This window comes from Canis lupus, chromosome 9 (genome assembly GCF_011100685.1).
Source record: "Canis lupus familiaris isolate Mischka breed German Shepherd chromosome 9, alternate assembly UU_Cfam_GSD_1.0, whole genome shotgun sequence".
Taxonomy (NCBI): Eukaryota; Metazoa; Chordata; class Mammalia; order Carnivora; family Canidae; genus Canis; species Canis lupus.
In genome coordinates, this window is record NC_049230.1 from 15,539,003 (window position 1) to 15,560,118 (window position 21,116).

Here is a 21,116-nt window from a genome sequence, read left to right on the forward strand (position 1 = left end):
AACATCCCAATCAAAATATAAAACACTTTCATCATTCCAAGAAGTTCTTTTAGATTCTCTCCTAATCAATCCTCAATAGGTAATCACTCTTCTATCACACTTGTTTCTTTTGCTTAACATGATTTTGAGATTGGTCTATTTTGTTGAGTATATTATTAGATTGTTTCTTTTTAATACTATGAAGTATTCTATTGAGTGAATATACTACAATCCATTCTTCTGTTGATGGACATTTGGGTTGAAACCAGTTTTTAACTACTATGAAAAAAGCTGCTATAAACATTCTTGTACAATTTTTTTTTTTAACAATGTAGATAAATGTTTTCATTTCTTTTGGGTAAACACATAGGCATAGAATTTCTTGGTCATAAAGTAGCTTTATATTTAACTTTATAAGGAAATGGCCAAATAGTTTCCAAAGTAGTTGTACCATTTTATACTCCCACCAGCAATGTGTGAGAGTCCCAGTTGCTTATCATTGTCACCAACATTTGATGTTTGACTTAAAAATTTTTAATTATTCTAGTGGGAGTAAAGTGATGTCTCACTGTGATTTTCATTTTCATTTTCCTGATGACTAATGATGTTAAACTCCTTTTCATGTGCTTGTAGGTACACCTGTGTTACCTTCTTTTGTGAAGTGGCTAAATTTTTTGTTCATTAGGATTATATTGAATCTACAGACCAGTATGGAGAAAAATTCTTATCTACAAACATGGTAAATTGTTTCCATTTACTAAGTTCTTTAATTTCACTCTGCAATGTTTTGTGACTTTCACTGTGGAAGTCTTGTAAATCTTTTGTTAAATTTATTCTTAAGTATTTTGATTCTACATAGAATATGATTTGTTCCAGTTATCTACTGCTACATCAAACAGAGCGGGGTTACTCAAATAGCTCTGGGCTGAAATCATCTGGAACAAAAACTCACATTGCAGGGCTAGAATGAACAGTCAATTAGAACACTTACGTAGTTTGTACTTCTTTACTTCTTACGTGACAATGCAATCCTCCAAAAGCAAGTGTTTCAGTGAGCAAGATGGAAACTGCATGGACACTTATGACCTAGCCTCAAGATATCATATAGCATCACTTTGCAGTATTCTATTGGTAGAAGCAGTCATAAGCCTGCTAATATTCAAGAGGAGTTACAGACCCCCAACTCTGGATGGGAGGAATGTCAAAGAATTTGCAGCCATCTTTTAAAACTGCCACACTGCTGAGGTGCCTGCCTGGTTAGACTGGAGAAGCAAGTGACTTTGGATTTTGGGATTATGAATTCGGGCCCCAAACTGGGTGTGGAGATTACTTATATAAATAAAAAAGCTTAAAAAAAACCCACCCTGCTACATTCCTTATTTAGTTTCAGTTTTTGTTTTCTTCCAGTATAAAAATACAATAGATATATGCATATTGGCCTCATAGCCTGGAGTTCTGCTGTATTTATTATTAGTTCCTAGTAGGTTTATTTTTTCTTTTGTAGATTCCTGAGAGTGTTTTAGGTAAATAACCTACAAATAAAGACAGTTTTATTTCTTCCTTTCCAATCTTAACTATTTGGTTGTTTGCTCTCCTATTGTGCTAAACTTGGGCTACTAGTGAAATGTTGAATGCTTAACTTAAGTGATGTGAGTGAGAACATTCTTGTCTTGTTCCTGATACTAGGGGAAAATATTTAACATTTCATTGTTAGCTGTATGTTTTCTGGAGTTTTCCTTTATTAGACTAAGTTTTCTTGTATTCCTAGTTTGCAGATAGTTTTTATCATTAATTGTAATATTTAGTCAAATGCTTTTCTATATTTGAGAACATCATGTATGCATATTTTACATAAATATGTATTTATATAAAGACATAGATTTTCTCATTTATCTCATTAATATGATGAATTACACTGATAAACTCTCAAATGTTAAACTAACATTGCATTTCTCATTGAGTAGGACTAATTGATTTGCTATTAGTTTTTTTTTTTTTTAGGATTTTGCTATTATGGTCATGAGGAATACTGATCTGTAATGTTCTTTTCTTACAAATTCCTTACTGCATTTTGGTTTCAGTGTAACATTTGTCTAACAAAACAAGTTGAGAAATGTTCCCATTTCCTTCAATTTTCTGAAAATGTGTGATAGACATTTTTTATCTTTCCAATTTTACTGTTTTTACAGAAATATTATTTCTTCATTAAATATTGAAAACAATTCATCGGTGAAACTATTTGAGCCTGGAGTTCTTTTGTTGAAGATTTTTTTTCCTTTCAAGTTATAAATTAAAATTAAATAGATAAGGGCTATTCAGATTTTCCGTTTCTCCTGAGTCACTTTTGGTAAGCTGTATTTTTTAGAGGATTTGTCCAGTTTATGTTGTTGAATTTATGTTATAAGGATGTTTATAATAATCTCTTATTTTTCTTTTAATGTCTATAGGAATTGTAGTGTTATCTCCCTTTTATTTAAAATTTTTAAAAATATTTTATTTATTTATTCATGAGAGACACACAGAGAGAGAGGCAGAGACATAGGCAGAGGGAGAAGCAGGCTCCCTGCAGGGGAGGATGTGGGACTCCATCCTGGGACTCCAGGATCACACCCTGGGCTGAAGGCAGATGCTTAGGTGCTGAGCCACTCAGGCGTCCCACTATCTCCCTTTTATATCTGATTTTTTTTTTAAGATTTTATTTATTTATTCATGAGAGACAGAGCCAGCGACATAGGCAGAGAGAGAAGCAGGCTCCATGCAGGAAGCCAGACGTGGGACTCGACCCCCCCCCCTCCCCCGTTCCCAGGATCACGCCCTGGGCTGAAGGTGGTGCTAAACGAGCCACCCAGGCTGCCCATATACCTGATGTTAATTTGAGTTTTTTCCCCTCATTTTCTTGATCAGTCTTGCTAGGGATTTATTCATTTTAAATATTAATTTCTATTTATTAATGTCTGCTCTTGTTTTTACTATTTCCTTCTTTCGCTTACTCTGAGTTTATTTTCCTCACTTTTTTCTGGTTTATTAAGCCAGAAACTTAGACATTGATTTTACCCTACTCTTTTTGAGATACTTTATAAACTTCCTTTGTGATTTCTTCTTTGTTTAATGGGTTATTTAGAAGTATATTGTTAAATTTCTAAATATTTGGGGATTTTATTTGTATTGATTTCTCATTTAGTTCCATTATCTTAGATAATTTCTATTAAGATTTGATTTTTTTTTGTAGGTACAATAAATCTGATTGATTTTTATTACACATCTTAGTTTAGAATCACTTTTACATTCCTAGACAAAGAGATGATACAAATAAATATCAATTGTAAAACTTAGAGCCCCAAGTATTGGCATATTCTTTGTCTAAAAGTAGCCAAAGAGAAGGTCAAGTTCAATAGTAACTCCAAAGAGCCATAAAGCCCACTGCCTCCTGCCTGCCCCAGGATCACTCCTTTCATAAATAACCTCAAAAGCATTTCATTCAAAATAACAAGGGCGGGGAGAAGGTGGCAGATTTCCAAACAGTACCAGACAAAACCATGCGCAGTAGACAACAGCCAGGCCCACTGTCCTTATCCAGTTCCCTCTGAGCATTTTGATTATGGTTTTTAGAGTGTATATTAATAGCCCCATTTTCATCCACGGATGGTGTTGAGATGGCCCAAGGTGTTGTTTGCAATGAGCCTCGACTGTAAGTGGGAAATGTGAGGCAGAACTGATACCCCATGTTAACAGGGAATCAACACTTCTCAAAAACTCGGCAACAATTCTACATTCAGTGAGGGAGGACTTACAAGAGTCAGACAGGAAAAGCAGAGAGTGGCCTAGGCCTGAACTGCAGAACTCTCTGACGCCCTTGGTCATGGAGGTGTGGGTGGTACAATTCAAGCAGCATGCAGGCATTCAATGGGGAACAATCCAACATTAGGTCAGAGTCTTAAGAAAGTGCTTCATGCCTAGGATTTGTGGCCTTGGGGTCTGAATCCAGGGATCTGGGAGACAGGTGACTTTAGAATATGAAGCCAGATACATACATTCTTATTGATCAGAGCAAAAAGGGGCTCGATGAAGGTTGAAGAAAAAAAGAAAAAAGATTTGAGTTTTTTGAAACCTTCAGACTTGGTTTTATGGCCCAGAATATGGTCCTTGTGCACTTGAGAAAAATAGATATTCTGCAGTTATTGGGTGGTATTCTACAAATGGCGAGTAGATCAAATTGGTTGACAGTGTTGTTGAAATCTACACATTTTTTTTTATCTGCTTGTTCTAATACTTAACTGAGAGGTGTTAAAATCTCCAGTTATGACAGGATGGAGTCTCACAAAGGGCTCTCTGCATGAAGCCTGCTTCTCCCTCTGCCTATGTCTCTGCCTCTCTCTGTGTTCTCTCATGAATAAATAAATAAAATCTTAAAAAAAAAAAAGTGGGGGGGATGCCTGGGTGGCTTCAGCTCAGGGCCTGATCCTGGAGTTCTGGGATCAAGTCCCACATCAAGCTCCCTGCAGGGAGCCTGCTTCTCCCTCTATGTCTCTGCCTCTCTCTCTCTTTCTCTGTATCTCCCATGAAAAAATAGATAAAATCTTAAAAAAAAAATCCAGGGGCAGTCTGGGTGGCTCAGCTGTTTAGCGCCGCCTTCAGCCCAGGGCCTGATCCTGGGGACCTGGGATCGAGTCCCACATCAGGCTCCCTGCATGGAGCCTGCTTCTCCCTCTGCCTGTGTCTCTGCCTTTCCCCACACGCCCCAACCTCTCTCTCTCTCTCTCTCTCTCTGTGTCTCTCATGAATAAATAAATAAAATCTTTAAAAAAAATCCAGTTATGATTATTTGCCTATTTATCTCTAGTTCTATCAGTTTTTGACTCGTGTTCTTTTTCACTTAAAAAACTTTTTATTTTGAAATAATTTTTAAATTCTTTTTAGAAAACATTTATTAGTGAAGTACATTTGATATACAGTGTTATATTCATTTCAAGCGTACAACATAGCGATTTGACAATGATTCATGTAATCTGAGCTTCCATTATTAGGCATTTACACATTTAGGATTATTTTATCTTCCCAGAAATTGATCCTTTTATTTTTATCTCAAATTGCCCTCTGGTTAACATTTGTGTTAAATCTTGAAGCCTGCTCTGCCTCACATTAATATACCCACTCCAGCTTTCTTATGCTTCCTGGTTACAGGGTATATATTTTTCTATCCTTTCACATTCAATCTGTGTCTCCATATTCAGATAACCTCTCTTGTAGATATAGCATATTGCTGGATCTTGCTTTTTATTTAGTCTGGTAGTTTCTGCTTTTAGTAGAAATGCTCAGTCCATTTAAACTTAATATAATTATTGATATGATTGATTTTATGTATAGCATTTTGCTTTTTTAAAAAAATTAATTTGATTTTGTGTTTTTGGTTCAGTTCTACAGCATAATGATTTGATATCTGTGTACACTGTGAAATGATAACCACAAGTATAATTAACTTCTATCACCTTACACAATTATAAACTTTCTTTTCTTGTGATGAGAACTTTTAAGATTTACTCTCTTAGCAAGTTTCAAATATGCAATACAGTATTATTAACTATAGTCACCATGCTGTTTATCTCTATGACTTACAAATTTTATAATTGGAAGTTTTTTTCTTTTGACCCCTTTCTTCCATTTCTCCCATACCCCACCCTCCCTACCTCCAGCAACCACCAATTTGTTCTCTGTGTCTAGCAGATTGATTTCTTGGTTTTGGTTTTTTAAGATTCCACATATAAGTGAGATCATATAGTATTTTCCTTTCTTTGCTTGACTTTCTGCTTCTAACACTTACTGTAGCCTAACCCTATACTCATTTTTGTTTTCTTATATTTCATTTTTTTAATTTAAAAAACTTAAAAAATTTTTGAGTATAGATGACACATAATGTTACATTAGTTTCAGGTTTATGACATAGTGCAACTTCTCTAAGTTATGCGATGTTTACCACCAATGCAGCTACCATCTGTCGCCATACAACACTTATGATATCACTGACTACATTCTCTTAGCTGTGCCTTTTATTCTCACTTGTTCCATCTTTTAAAACACTTTTATTCTGTTCTTTCTTTCCTGCCTTCATTTTGGTTAATAAAATAATTTTTAGTATTTTACTTATTTTTATAAATTATATTTCCAGCTATTGCTTATGATGGGGATTTGTTTTAAAAGTAAGAACCTGGGAATCAGGTGGAATAATTAAATTCACTTAGAACAATATTTATCAATAAGGATACCTAAAGCTGCTTATGGAGATCTACATGAGCAGCAGATATATATAAGAGGCAAAACTGAAACACAAGTTGAGAATCTAGAGCTGAATCTACAAGAATTTGTATACTTTCTGTGAATTGGCTATAAGATGTAGATCCTCGTATCACTGTCCTTCCTTCAAGGCACTCAGTATATGAGCAATTTCTATGTTCACTCATTTGTTCGAACTATATTTCCTGAAACGTCTACTATGTTTAAGGTGAGGTAACCATTACAAAGGATAAAAGATGAATGAGAAAAGGCTTCTAACTTCAGTAGCATATAATCTAGTCAAAGGGATAGGATAGGTATAGAAATAGCTAATTCTTAAGCACAAAGTATAGTATCTGACACATAGTTCAGTAAATATTAGTAATAAAATTTTAAATTCTTATTATGCATATAACAATGTGTTAAGTAACATAAATTAGAAATTTTTAAAACCCTAATATCAATTTGGAAGGATACTGTATCTTACTAGAGGGTGGCAGGTAGATCAGCAGACCTTTTACAAATGAGGTGGCATTTAAGTTGGTTGTTGAAAGATGGGTAGAGTTCTGACAGAGATGTAAACGAAAGGCATAACAAGAAACAGAAACAATGAGCAAATATATGGAGGCAGGAAAATGTAGGTGAGTGTTTAAGAACTGCTTGAGTATTTTGCATGTAGACACAGGATTCGTACAGATAAAATTGAATGATGAAAGTGATACTTCATGAAGCTTTATTTGGAAGTAGTACATAAAGTCTGCAAGACTGCAGAGGCTGGGGCACAGCTTCCCTACCAGCTGTATCAAGAATGGTTGAGGTGTGCTTAAAAATGAATCTTGTTAGCCCTCAGGCACTGGGGGCTTGGCACAGCTGTAACCTCAAGGTCAGTCATGTCTAGCTATAAGGATTTCTGATTTTCTATTCCAGTATGCTATACAAATTTTTATAATTTTCTAAGTGTGTTATGATGTGAAAGAAGCACTAAACCAATAAGCCAGAGAAGACCAGGAAGGGTAGTAATACAGATACGATGTCATGAGCAGCTGAATGGCTTGTGAGGTGACAGTGGCAGGAATGAATTTGAGATTGATAGATGTAAGAAACATCATGAAGGCAGAATTAGCAGGATGTAGACTGTACAAAAACTATGTTTTAAAATATCTATAGAGAAATTCCAAGGTTGAAAAAAGTATAGTACGGAGAAACTAATAGGTAATAGAGGGATAGAGAGGTCATCAGAGTTGAGAAGAGAAACTCTGATATCCAAGTAATTAGTATGGAGGTTGAAAGAAACTGAAGATGGTGGCCGGAAAAAAGAAAATTATAATCAGTTTTTCTTATTGAGTACCTCCAAAACCTTCAAGAAAGATATAAAAGTCTGTCGGGAATAAACACGATTGCTCAGGAACCTCATGCTCACTTGAGTCCTTTTCTTGGGCTTCCAGCACTGATAAAACACTGTTAAGGGGATGGGGCAGACACGGGTGAAGGAGGAGATGCTTGCACGTAGGCCACAGCTGATGCTAGAGTTGCAGAGGAAAGAGGGAGGAAAGGCATGAGCATGAGAGGAAGATGGATTCCATTTCATTCCCCCCATACATTCTTAAATATATCTTAAATACCTTTTAAACAGTTTTTAGTGGAAAGCTGATTTTTAGGATATACACAGATTTGTACAACCATGGATGCCATTTCATTTTATCTGACTGTGGAGTAAAATGAACAGACATAATGATGAGGAAGTTTCTAACTGCACAAACTCTACAACACTGAGTTAGAATCATGGCTTTACTGATTTTTTGAACTCTACAGAAAGGACTAGAGGCTCTACTATCTTTAGTACAAGAAAAGTGTATTCTCTTTGGAAGCGAGAATGAGAGGTTTTATAAAGCTAGGGTGAAGTGGAAGTTCCTGCAGGAATTCTCATGTTTTCAGGTAAAGTCTTTTCTATGTTAACTGTATCCCATGGGACATCAGCTATGGCACATTTGGTTTTGGCCATGTGATAAAAAGAATCATTTCCATGGCATGTTCTAGGTGAACTTGGGGCTCTAAAGCTTCCACCTTTCGCCTTCTGTGCACCTCAGCTGTACCTTTGTGGAGATTTTCCAGGGGCTCGAGGACTCCTCTCCGGAAGGAGGCCATGGGGTCTTGAACACAGGATCGAAGGCTCAGCATGCTCTGTAAATGAGGCTCCCGAAGAAGCTGCTCCCGATAGGCCGCTAACTGAGGCGAGCGGCAGAGCAGGGCGGCAACATTGTGGACAAATTCTGGTACTAGGCAGGTGTAGGCATTATCTGCTTGGCAATAGTGATAGGCAACCACCTACAACGCAAAGATGAGAATGCAAACAGATTTATCAGGAGCAAGAGCAACAGCCATGGTTACTATATGATCATTCTCTAACACTGTCTTCTGTCTCTCCATTCCTCAACTTTTTCAAGTAAAAACAAAAGCTGCTATTCAGAAACTGCCTGCTTTATCTAAGATCAGAAATTTGATATAATATTTCTATTGGGGCAGCCCTGGTGGTGCAGCGGTTTGGCGCCGCCTGCAGCCTGGGGTGTGATCCTGGAGACCTGGGATCTAGTCCCACATCGGGCTCCCTGCATGGAGCCTGCTTCTCCTTCTGCCTGTGTCTCTGCCTCTCTCTCTCTGTGTTTATGAATAACTAAATAAAATCTTTAAAAAAATATTTCTATTGTATACAATATCATAATTCATAATTAAAATTTTTAATGCAAACTGAGTTTCGAATTGTAAGATTCCTTTGTAGAATTCAGGTTTTGGATTATAAGAAATAAAAACAAACCTGAGAATAAAGATTTACATTTATCTCTTTAATATTTATTCAGCATGGAACAGGACAAGAAAAAGTCCAATCTTGTAATAAAGCATTAGGAATAAAATGATCACAGAAAAGCCATGTTAATCTCAATAAACACATTCACTTATTAAATCCTTACTTTTTAATATTAATGTTGTTACAATAGCTTTATAAAAAATCATTTGGATTTAAGAATTAGCATTAAATATTTTCTAGCACCAGAGACAATCAGAATTAGATGACAGGAAAGGACTGAGATTTTTGTTAGCCTCAGATCTTAAATTCAAAGAAGTTAGAAAATACGTGAGTCTTAGCATCTGGGCTATCTGGCAAGAACCTGATTTTAACCTTTGGTTGGTTTGAATTTTTACAGAACTCATTCCATACCTTCTGTTGTTCTCTTTGCCTCAAGGGCAAGGGTGATTTTAATCTATAGCTCTCTGTTGGCTCAGTACTCACAGAAGTCATGGGACTGATGAGGTAACATGAAATTGGCAGGGGAGATTCAGCTTGAATGTATTGAAGACACCTGGCATGGTGCTCCGCACAAGGAAAGTGCACAGTGATGCCAGCTGTTGCCTTCCCCCTTCCCCTCCTCTTCCTCTCCATCATCATCATCAATCATCATCATCATCGTCATCATCAACATCAACATCAAGGTTCTGTATACTCTCTTTTTTGGCTACTGGTTTTGTGCCTTTAGGCAGGTGAAAACTGCCCTAAGAGCATTCATAGATATACTAGTCCAGCTTTTCTATCATCTCTCAGAGAACAGTCATCCACTAAAGTGTTCTGTTTTGAAAAGACTCCTGATCTATAGGTATGGTCATCGTTGCTCTTTAACAAACACTATAAATATAACTTTTTTTAAACACCTGAAACTTTTTTTTAAACACCTGAAATCCTTCTCATTAAGCACACACAGAAAAATTTAATACAGGAAATGTTACTAACCATAGAAAGCTGAGGATAGGAATTGCTTGTGAGTGAAGCAATGATATCTGAACACAATATGGAGTTGGAAATGAGAAGTTATATATAAAAAAATCTCCACTCTTTTCTTTAGATAGATTGCTCATTGCTTTATTACTACCTACTTAAGCACAACATAAGGACCCAAAGAGAAAACCTGGCAGCAACTGATCTGTCCTCTTAATGAACAGTGAATGTCAGTGTTTATGTCCACATGGATACAAATATCCACTTCATAAAAAGCAAACAGCCAATCTCTGAATCAATATGAACTTTCATCATATTTTACCTTGATTGATTCCACATGTCAAGGTGAAGCATGGCTGAGAAATCAGCTATAATTTATACTTTATCTAAAGTAATGGGATATAAGTTTGAAGATTAAAAATTCTGAAATTTAGGAAGAGATTTCTCTTACTGATATTTTTAAAAATCATCTGTGCTCTTGGCTGACTGAGGTTTTATCTAACAAAGGTCATTGCTAAAGTTACCCCTTCTGTGGCTACCCTTCTCTCTTTTAATTTAAAATATTTCCTCAGCATTCCAAATATAAAGTCTCAATTGCTTTGCAGACTTCAAGCAGAAAGACCATTCAACATCTTCACAAAATTTGCACTGTGGCTCAAAATAGGTTATTTACTACACATTTCAAAGTAGTTATGCAGCATATGTACATAGAATATGCACACACAGTTAACTGACAAACACACGTTCATTCGTCAAACCTATCTGATACTTCCTCCAAATTGTCTATTGACACCATCTACAACTTTTCCTACATATACAAATAGAAACACGTCTGGTAATGTAGTCTTCTTCTTCAGTGTCTCACAGTGTTCAGTGGTATTCGATTTTTCCCTACAGCTTTGAGAAAGTTATCAAGGCCACCTATATTCAGTCACTATCATTCCAATTTCTTGGAAATGATTTGGAAGTAGTCTACGTCCAATAAATCAGCAGGTAGAAACTTTCTCCTTGAATTCTTGTCTCTGATGATGATTTGTTGGAATTTCATTTTGAGCTATGCCTCTCATATTATAAATTTATCTCCATTTCAAAGTTTTCTTAAGTTAAATCCCTCTACTTTTTATTAAAATAATTCTACCCAAAATATGTTTGATATGACCAGAATTATATTAATTCTTTGGGGAAGACAGTGAGTAGATTTTATTTTTTTATTTACTTATTTTTAGAGAGGGCGAGGAAGAATCTTAAAGAGGTTCCACACTTAGTGCAGAGTGTGCTGAGATCATGACCTAACCTGAAATCAAGAGTCAGACCCTTAACTGATTGAGTCACTCAGATGCCTCAATAGAAAGTTAAATTTTAGATTACTCCTATGAGGGAAGAAAGCAAAAGGCAGGTTTGTAGGTTATATAGGCAAAAGACAAGACTGGAGGTCAGTATAGCTCTGGGTATAAAAAAACTGATCTGGGGCTGGCTCAGTCTGAAGCATGCAACTCTTTAGCTTGAGGTTGTGGGTTTAAAGCCCCATGTTGGGTGCAGATATGACCTAAAAAAATAAAATCTTAAAAAAATAAAAAGCTTTGATTTAATGCTGTGTATAAGAAATCATAAAATGAAGTATAATCCTTATCAAAGAGCCTAATCAAATGATTGAGTGGCAGCAAATCTGTCAGGCTCCTCTTCAAAATCCCAGACCCTCACTATCCAAGACCATTTTCTACTTCAAATGAATAATCTGTGACAGGATTAAGCTAATCTCACATAAAGAAAAGGCAAAAAAAAAAAAAAAAAAAAAAAAAAAAGAAAAGGCAGCTCTGATTTGGAATTCATTTGGAAATAAAAATTTGGCTTACATAATGGCTAGCATTTGTACCATTTAAATTCTAATGTTGCAAATGCCCTCCCTTCAGGTCTGCTCTCATAATCTTGCTCCATGTCTCCTTTCATCACTCCTTGAGTTTCCTCATCTCCACTGAGTGATTTCTTGCTCAATACATCCCCTTCCAACACTTAATGTGACTTCTAATATTTCCAGGGACCTGGAGGCTTACTTAGTTTGAATAATGACCTTCTCTTGCCTTTCTGTCCCTCAACTCTGACTCTAATCCTTACCCTTAGGCTGGAAGCTAAGAATAGCTCCAGACTTGGGTTTTGCCTCAGTAATTTTCCAGCGTGGAGGTCTACTTTTTTTTTTTGGCAGTAGAACTTTTATTTACTTTTTAACTTTTTATTTTGAACTAATTTTAGACTTACAGAAATGTTGCAAAAGTAGTACACAGAGTTTCTGTATATTCCTCACCCAGCTTCTCTTTTTATTAATATCTTACATAACCATAGCCTAATTATCAAAACTAGGAAATAACACTGGCACAATATTATTAACTAAAGGCATTATTCAAATTTTACCAGTTTTCCACTAATGTCCTTTTTCTGTTCAAAGATTCTATCCAGGACCCCATAATGTATTTAGTTGTTATTTCTCCTCAGGCTCCTATAGTCTGTAAGAGCTCCTCCATCTCTGTCTTTCATGACCTTGACACTTTTAAAGAATACTGACCAGTTACTCTGGTGACTGTCAATTTGAGCTTGTCTGATATTTTCCTCATAATCCAACTGAGATTTCTGGGCAAAAATACCACAAAAACAATGTTGTGTCCTTCTTAGTGTATCATATCACGGGGCCCACGATGTTGACATGTCTTGGTACTGGCGATGCTGACCTTGATCACTTTGGTTAAAAGTAAAGGTTTCTGCCAGATTTCTCTACTATAAAGTTACTCTCTTTCCCTCTGTAGTTAATAAAATATCTTTGGGGGATTTATTTACACTTTGCTTAAGATAGACATGACTGTGGAATTTAAAATGAGATCACTTCTTAAGTGTAATCACTAATTTCCTACTAACAATATGTAACATTTTCCAAATATTGAACATAAACATCTTGAGACTTTCTCTTGATGAGAGAGAGACTAAGAAGTGACAATATGGAGAGATGTAATTCCTGGAGCTCTTTTCAGCACTCATCACGATCTGACATATTACATGTTTGTTTATTGGCTTTCTCCCACCATGAGAACATGGGCTACGTAACAGCAGAGACTGTGTCTGTTTTGTTCATTGCCTTAACTTCAGTCTTCTTTAGAGGCATTCTAAACATCCATTCTAAATGAGTAAATGGATGATGATGATGATGGAAGCTCTTCAGCATTCAATGTATTTCCAAGGTGGTATTTATTCTGATTCTTCCAAAGAAGAGGCTAGAGATAGTTTATACAAAATATTTAGAAAAAAACAGATGTCTTTTAAAGTTGCACTGAGTTAGCAATGAATATGAAGGAAATCTGAGACTGTTTTCGGAAGCCCGCTGATAAGTGGGGAACAGTTAAAAATGTAGTTCGGGGAAATATGCTGCTTTGAGCTCTAGGCTGGAACTGTATGTCTATGAAGAAATTAGAACGCTATGATATTACAGATGACTCCCCATTCCTCATTACTAATTAACCATGACAAGAGATTTCTCTGAATACTGGAAAAAGACATTTTAAAACTCTTGTTCTTCTCTTGGAAATCCTCAAAAATAAGGAAAACAAGAAAGAGAAGTGCAAACTCCATGTATGGTTATCTATCTATAATCTCAGATTATAATATACAAGGATGGGAAGTGGATGTAGGATTTATAAATGACTTAACAGATAGAAGAAGGTGAAACAGATGCCTGCTGGGAGTAATGACAACAGGACTAAGCCAAATCATTTGTAAAACCTCAGAAAAGCACAGGAGTTAGAAGCACCAGCTACTATGGAAGAGGAGAGTGAGGAACAGAATTGAAAATACAGAAATTATTTGAAGTTTATAAAAAAGGAGCAGTTAGATCTCCAGATAGCCACACCTACCCTGCCCAGCCAGGTGACTACCTTCCCCAGTACCCATAGGAAAGAGAATTATATTCATTAGAGAAACAAAACCAAGGAGAGTAGGCCTAGGGATATCAGGCACAGAATAGGTAAGAGACAAGTGCAGGACTGAAAACAAGAGACTTAAGTGAAAGTCTACATACTGAATGGTGAAATTCTAGCTCTTCTCTTGCCTAGCTCTAAATATATTTCCAGGATATATATCCTCCAGGAAAAAGATTGGAGGATGTTTGCTACAAAAGAACAGCACAAGGAAAAAATTTATGAACACTGACTTTTGAGTATTTCCAATAAAGACTGGCAGGTCATCTTACTGCTGAATAGTTAAGCTTTCTACTATACATATAAGCTTCCAATCGGTTTTCCAGTGCCTAACTACTAAGGAAGAGATAAGAGAAAATACTGCACCTATAAGACCAGAACAGAATGCTACAAAAAAAAGAAGGGAACAGGGCAGCCCCGGTGGCGCAGCAGTTTAGCGCTGCCTGCAGCCCAGGGCGTGATCCTGGGGACCTGGGATCGAGTCCCACATGGGGCTCCTTGCATGGAGCTTGCTTCTCCCTCTGCCTGTGTCTCTGCCTCTCTCTCTCTGTGTCTCTCATGAATAAATAATAAAATAAATAAATAAAAGAAAGAAAGAAGCTAAGTTGTGCTTTAAAAAAAAAAAAAGAAGGGAACAACTAGGGCAAAAGAAAGAGCTATTAGAAATTAATGATATTGCTATAATGAATGATAGCCAATCCTTGTGAAAAGACTGGAAGGTAATGTTGAGAAAAATCTCTTTAAAGTAAATAAAAAATAGAATAATAAAAGTAGAATACAAGAAAGAAAGCTTCAGAAAAGTAGAATAAGAAATCTAATTTTTTATTAAAAAGAGTTGTAGGGGCAGCCCCAGTGGCTTAGCAGTTTAACACTGCCTTTGGCCCGGGGCGTGATCCTGGAGACCCGGGACTGAGTCCCACGTTGGGCTCCCTGCATGGAGCCTGCTTCTCCCTCTGCCTGTGTCTCTGCCTCTCTCTCTCTCTCTGTCTCTCATGAATGAATGAATGAATGAATGAATGAATGAATAAATAAATAAAATCTTAAAAATAAAAAAATAAAAAGAATTGTAGAAGGAGAGAACAGAGGAGATGGTGGTGAGAAAATTATCAATAAGTAGTACAAAAGCATTTCCTAGAATCAGAGAATATCTCTAGGGCTTGCTAGGTACCAAGAGAATAAATGGAAAAAAGGACCAAGAAAAATGGTGATAAAAAAGAAAATCCTAAATGTTTCTGCAGAGAAAAAAATAGTATAAAGAACTAGGTATATCATTTAGTAACACAATTATTAGCTCTAGACAGTGGAGCAATCCCTTAGAAATTGAGGGGAAATAATTTTTAACATAGTATTACATTTTTTCAAATCAATAGTAATGTATGAAAATAGAATAAAGATGCTTTTAGAAGCATTAAGTTTTAAAAACTTACTTCCTAGGCTTTAGGAAGTTTAAAAACTTACTTCCTATGCTTTAGGAAGTTTAAAAACTTACTTCCTATGCTTTAGGAAGCCACCGGCAGATGTGCTCCACCAAAATTAGAAATAAAATCAAGAAAGAAGATGATGACATGGAATCAAACACAGAAGAGAAGTAATGGGAATTTCCAGGATAACAACTAGGTGGTAAGCCTCAAGAGTATCCTATGTCCAGACTGAGCTTGATGGAAGGCTCTAGATGGATGTCTCAGGGGAAATGCAACAGACGTGGAAAATTGTACTGAGAGGCCTTTTATAAAGCTATTAAGGATTATGGATTATAGCTGTAGATTTGAAAAATAATAAGCAAATTTTACTTTATTTAAAAAAATTTTTAAGTAGGCTACACATCCAATGTGGGGCTTGAACTCACAACTCTGAGATCAAGAGTCACATGCTCTTCCAACTGAGCCAGCCAGGTGCCCTCTGCCAAGAATAAGAAAAATTAAAAACGAGGCATTTCATAACCCTAGGAAAAACAAAATTGCTCAAGGAGGAAATGTTATCCTTGGTTCTACAATAAACCATATGTGCACAGTACTAATACTGAAAATACTATAATGCAGATTCACAAAAATCATGATATAATTGTACTGAGATGATGGAGGGAGGAAGGAAAGTACCAAAAATTCTCATCATCCTTAAGAAGCAGCAAGAGATAACGTATAAAACTGATGAAAAAGTTATACAGTATATGAATATTATTTAGAAACAGTGGAGGTAAAGATCAGAACAACTTCAGAGGTTGAAAGTGGCTGCCTTTGGGGAGAGGATGGGGTGAGATGGGGAAAAGAATTGCTGGTTTTTATTATAAGTCTTTGAACATAATTTCATTTGAAAATCATGCATATGATATAAATAGATATCATGCATATCTAAATCATGCATATGTTTAAATAGAAACTTAAAACTCAGACATGTAAAAAATAATATGGACAGTATAGCAGGAAGAGTTTTAAACTAGGAATGAAAATAAAAAACTACTGAGTGCTTATACTGTGACTTGGGTAAATCATATAACTTCTTTGAGTCTCAACTTCCTTATCTATTCATTATGGGACTCTGGTTATTTCTGAGGACCTTTCAAATGATAAGGCTTTGATTCTGTAATGACAAAGTATTTTTCTAGGAGAAGCAAAGAAAGAAAAACTTTTCTCCATGGTCTCATGGTATTATAGCTGTACACATTTCTGTCCACTTTGCCAAGGGGCCCTCTACCTTTGCCCCTTGATGTTAAAATGGAACTGGCATGACCACGCCCTGGAAACCCTATCGTACCTGTGAGGCTAGTCTCCGCATAGCCTCCTCCTGCCGCCTGCGCATTTCTGGGGTTCCTGGGCAGCTTCCACTGGGGATGGATGAGTGGGCTGAAGGTGGCTGGGTGAGTGGCAGTTCTCTGTTGGCATCCACATCTGGATTAAAAAGATGAGATGTTTGCATAAGATAATCATAAAACCCTGAATTAAAGGAGTACTGGTTAAATTCCACTTGTTCTATGATCCAACAATTCTATTCCAAGAGAAGTAAAAACTTAGATCTGCAGAAAAACCTGTACACAAATGTTCAAAAATCAAGATTCATATCAGCACAAAAGTGAAAACAACTCAAATATCTGCCTAATGAAGATTTAAAATATGGAATATCCAGGGGCGCCTGGGTGGCTCAATGGTTGAGTGTCTTTGGTTTAGGTCATGATCCTGGGGTCCAGGGATCTGGTCTCGCATTGGTCTCCCCATCGGAAGCCTGCTTCTCCCTCTGCCTGTGTGTGTCTCTGCCCCTCTCTTTGTTTCTCTCATGAATAAATTTAAAAAAATTTTTTTTAAAATATGGAATATCCATACAATGGAATATTACACTCACTCAAAGAAGCCAGTTACAAAAGACCATCTACTGTAGGATTCTCTTTAAATGAAATTTCCAGAGTAGAGAAATTCATAGAAACAAAAAGTAAATTGGTAGTTATATAGGGGTGGAAGTAGGGAGTTAGGAGGAGAATGGAGATTGACCATTAGTAGGCATTTCTTTTGGGAGAGAACAAAAATGTTCTAATATAGATTATGGTGATTGCTGTACAACTCTGTGAATATACTAAAAAGCACAGAGCTGAACAATTTAAGTGGGTGCATTGAATGGTATGTGAATTGTAGCTTAATAAAGCTGTTTTTAAAAAATTCCATTTGGGATGCCAGGGTGGCTCAGTCAGTTAAGCATCTGCCTCAGCTCAGGTCATGATCCAGGAGTCCTGGGATGGAGCCCTGTATCGGTATCAGGCTCCCTGCTCAGTGGGGAGCCTGCTTCTCCTCCCTGCTCTGCTGCTCCTGCTTGTGCTCTTTCTCTCTGTCAAATAAATACATAAAATCTTTTTTTAAAATTGCATTTGTTCATGTTATTTAGAAAGTGTCTTATCTCCTACTAGAAATTATAGACTATATATATATATGGATGCAGATCATAGCATAAAAATGGGAACTAAAATAAGGAGATTGCTGATGGTTACTAGCCATTGAAAAGCAGGAGGAATAGGGGAAGTCCTCATTCAACTCTGCACCAGTAGGACTGAATTAAGACTTCTTCCATCCAGCTGGGAGAGTCAATTCTCCGGTCATTGGAGCCAGTTTAGAATAACTTGGAAGACAGAGGTTGGGAGACAGCAATGGAAAAAGACTGAAAATGTGTGACCTGAGGTAAAGCTCAGTGACTGTCACTGTATCATTTCTGTTATGCACTTTCTCCCTGCCCTATTCCCCTTTATTTCTATCTGATTTTGTGGGCCGTTATTGACTGAATACTGTCTTCTAGCTACTGCCATTTGGAGAAGCACTCCTTTTTGTCAGAGTATCCTCACTCTCCGCTCAGTACTCAGAGAACAGGAATTTAAATAAGTTTATAGGTAGGCAGCAGTCAATATGCGCAGCAAACTAGCCAAACAGACTCCTGAAACGAGCAGACTAGGGAGTGGAGAGGTGGCTTACTTAACAGCTGTCTGGAGGCTTGGCAGCTGTTGGCAAATGTCAAGTCCAAATAATACCTACACTGAGACTTTTAGAGACAGGAAAAAAAGAGTCTCATATTAAGCAGAGCTTCCCTAACTACTGTACTGAGTATACCTGTAGTTAACGTAATAATGCCTAAATTACACAACAGGTCTATTTTTACAAAATGTTTTTGTTCTCTGGGTGTCTGCACTGGGGGGTGGGTGATGACGGTGGTGGTGGAGACTGACGGGGGAGTCAGGTTTGGGAAGGGGTGTAGGTGGAAGGCAGGATGACAGGCCTGTGCCGGTCTTGACAGCTTCCCAGGGACATGACAAGGTGGGGGTGAGCCGGGGGCTGAGCATCTGTGGGGGAAGGACAGAGCCAGGCAATGAAGTCCTGCAGGCGGAGCTGCTCACATCTTTCACAGCAGCACTGCACAATGTGGAGGAGGCAGGGGCGAAGAAAGAAGGCATATGATACAGAGATGGAAGATGGGAGCTCCAATGATTTTCCACCTTGTTTTCATTATTTCTACAACTGTATCCTTGGTATCACTGACTCAGGGTTAGGAAAACCATTGGGAATTCAAATAAACCTATCCAAGCTTGATGTAAATTAAACTCTGAAAAATTAAGCCATCTCTCTATACAGACATCATTCTTATTCATTAATGAAAGAAATTCTGCTATTGCCAGCAAAACTCCCAGTGCTGGCTTACATAATAACAGATTAATGCCAAAAAACAGCTCACATGCTTTATCAGTCACTTATTCTTGACCCTTCTTAAGGGCTAGTGGCTCTGGGAAGGTGGCAGAGGTAGAATGTAGTTTGGACTTCGGCAGATTACAACAAAAATTATTTTGTACAAAGCAACTACTGGTTCGGTGTAATTTTGATAAATACATAACCACATATTCTATCTCCTTTCACACTGGCTTCAAGTTTTCACAGTTAACTATCAGGCCAAATCTACAGTAACAACATATGGACATTTATCTCAAGAATGGGAGCGTCCTGATATTTTTAGAGTATCTTTGGAGATAAAAGGCAGTGGATGGATGTCAGAGAATAACTTAATGAACTACCTCTAAGGAACCCCTGCTTTGGGGAGCACATGGGCTGTGTTCTATTAACTCTTGCTCTCCCAGCTACCTTTGCTTTCTGAGAAAGCAGCTCTTCTTGCACTTGGGATTTAGTCTGTCCTGCAGGACTCTACCATTCTGTTATCTGCAACAGTGATACACAGAGGACTCAGAGAGGCTATTAGCCGTCTGGTTTCCTTTTTGACACACTCAAAGAGTCAACCTCTTGGATTACTCCGATAAGATATAGTTTGGTGTGACATTTAAGTACTCACAGAAAAACACTGGAATAGACTGGAAAGCTAATTTCAATGACTTTTCAACTTCAAGACGAAATGTTTTTAGAACCACAGAATCCTAACACAGGAACAAATCTTAAAGATCACTTCCTCATTTTACAGATGAGAAAACAGGTCTAAAAATTCCAATTAGAAGCCTTAAGTTACAAAGTACGTAGTCAATGGAGTGCTGGGGCTCCAACTCCATGACCCAACGCCAATCTACCTCTGAAGAGCTTCATGTAGAAACTAACAATGCTACTGCTTGTGAGGAAGGAGCTCTTCCATACCCATTTTCACCACACCCTGGTAAACAGGGACTCTCGATTCCACCAGCCTTCTCCATAGACACTAGATCTCCATGTGAGGTGTCCAGAAGGTGACCAAAGGTAATCTGCCTGCACAGTGACAGGAGGCTGCTAATTTCATCAGGAAGCAGGATGTCTGCAGGATGCTCAGTAGAGTTCCTGTTGAGTGTCTAGCATATGGTAGACTCTGTATCTACTATGATCTCAAGCCATCTCTAGTGGTTGCTGTCTGAAAATGTGCCATGAGCTACATTATTGATTTGGACTAACAGAGTAATACTTTTTGGTTTTGTTCCCTTATAACTAACAGAAGCCAGATAGACTGTTCTATACATATAGGGCATATAAGGAAGAAGAACTATACATTTCCTTTCTTCAGGTCAGTTTCTCCAACACGGAGAGGCCAGACAGCAAAATGAGTAAGAGACTGACCTCTGAAACTGACTGCTTAGGCTCAAATTCTTGTTTCACCATTTACTGGCTTTGAAACCTGGGAGGTCTACTTAACCTCTTTGAGCCTCAGACCATTTATCTGTGACATGAAGATAACAGGAACTACCTTACTGAGTTGATAAGAGGACTGGGTGAATTAAGATTTGTTAAGGTCTTAGAGAGTGCCTGGTACTAAGGACCATGTGAGTATTTTAAAAATAAACAAATAAGATCCTGATGGTGATCAGTAAGCTGTGCTTTGCCTGTGATGAAAGAAGTATGAATACATATGATATCTCAGCATCTTTTTACAAGGAATTAGAAGGAACCCTTCAAGGACACAATGAAGTTCAAGCCCAAACAGTGCAGTACTGACATCAAGAGTGAGGAAATGAAGGCTGTGAACAGACTGTGCTGGCTAGTAGCAAGAAGACATGGGCCCCGGCAGAGCAAGAGCTGACAGCGATAGATGCAATGGCTCTTACAGGCGATTGCTATAGTCATTGTCCAAAGGATAGATTAGCCAGACTGCCAGAAGGGAAGTCATAAATTTATTTCTAGAGAAAGGTTTTCTCAGTCACACTTAGGTGACTGCTAGAT

The 21,116-nt window shown here is 37.3% G+C and overlaps 1 protein-coding gene across 9 annotated transcripts in view; it reads right to left on the reverse strand.

The window, feature by feature from the left end:
- TANC2 (tetratricopeptide repeat, ankyrin repeat and coiled-coil containing 2) overlaps nucleotides 1-21,116 on the reverse strand; it is a 369,540-nt gene that overhangs the window by 72,193 nt on the left and 276,231 nt on the right. For all 9 annotated transcript variants that reach the window (XM_038546935.1, XM_038546931.1, XM_038546938.1 and 6 more), the window contains 2 exons: nucleotides 16,720-16,853; nucleotides 8,340-8,571 (listed from right to left, as the gene is read on the reverse strand). In XM_038546935.1, coding sequence (XP_038402863.1) covers nucleotides 8,340-8,571; nucleotides 16,720-16,853 — 366 coding nt within the window. The remainder of the gene's footprint in view (nucleotides 1-8,339; nucleotides 8,572-16,719; nucleotides 16,854-21,116) is intronic.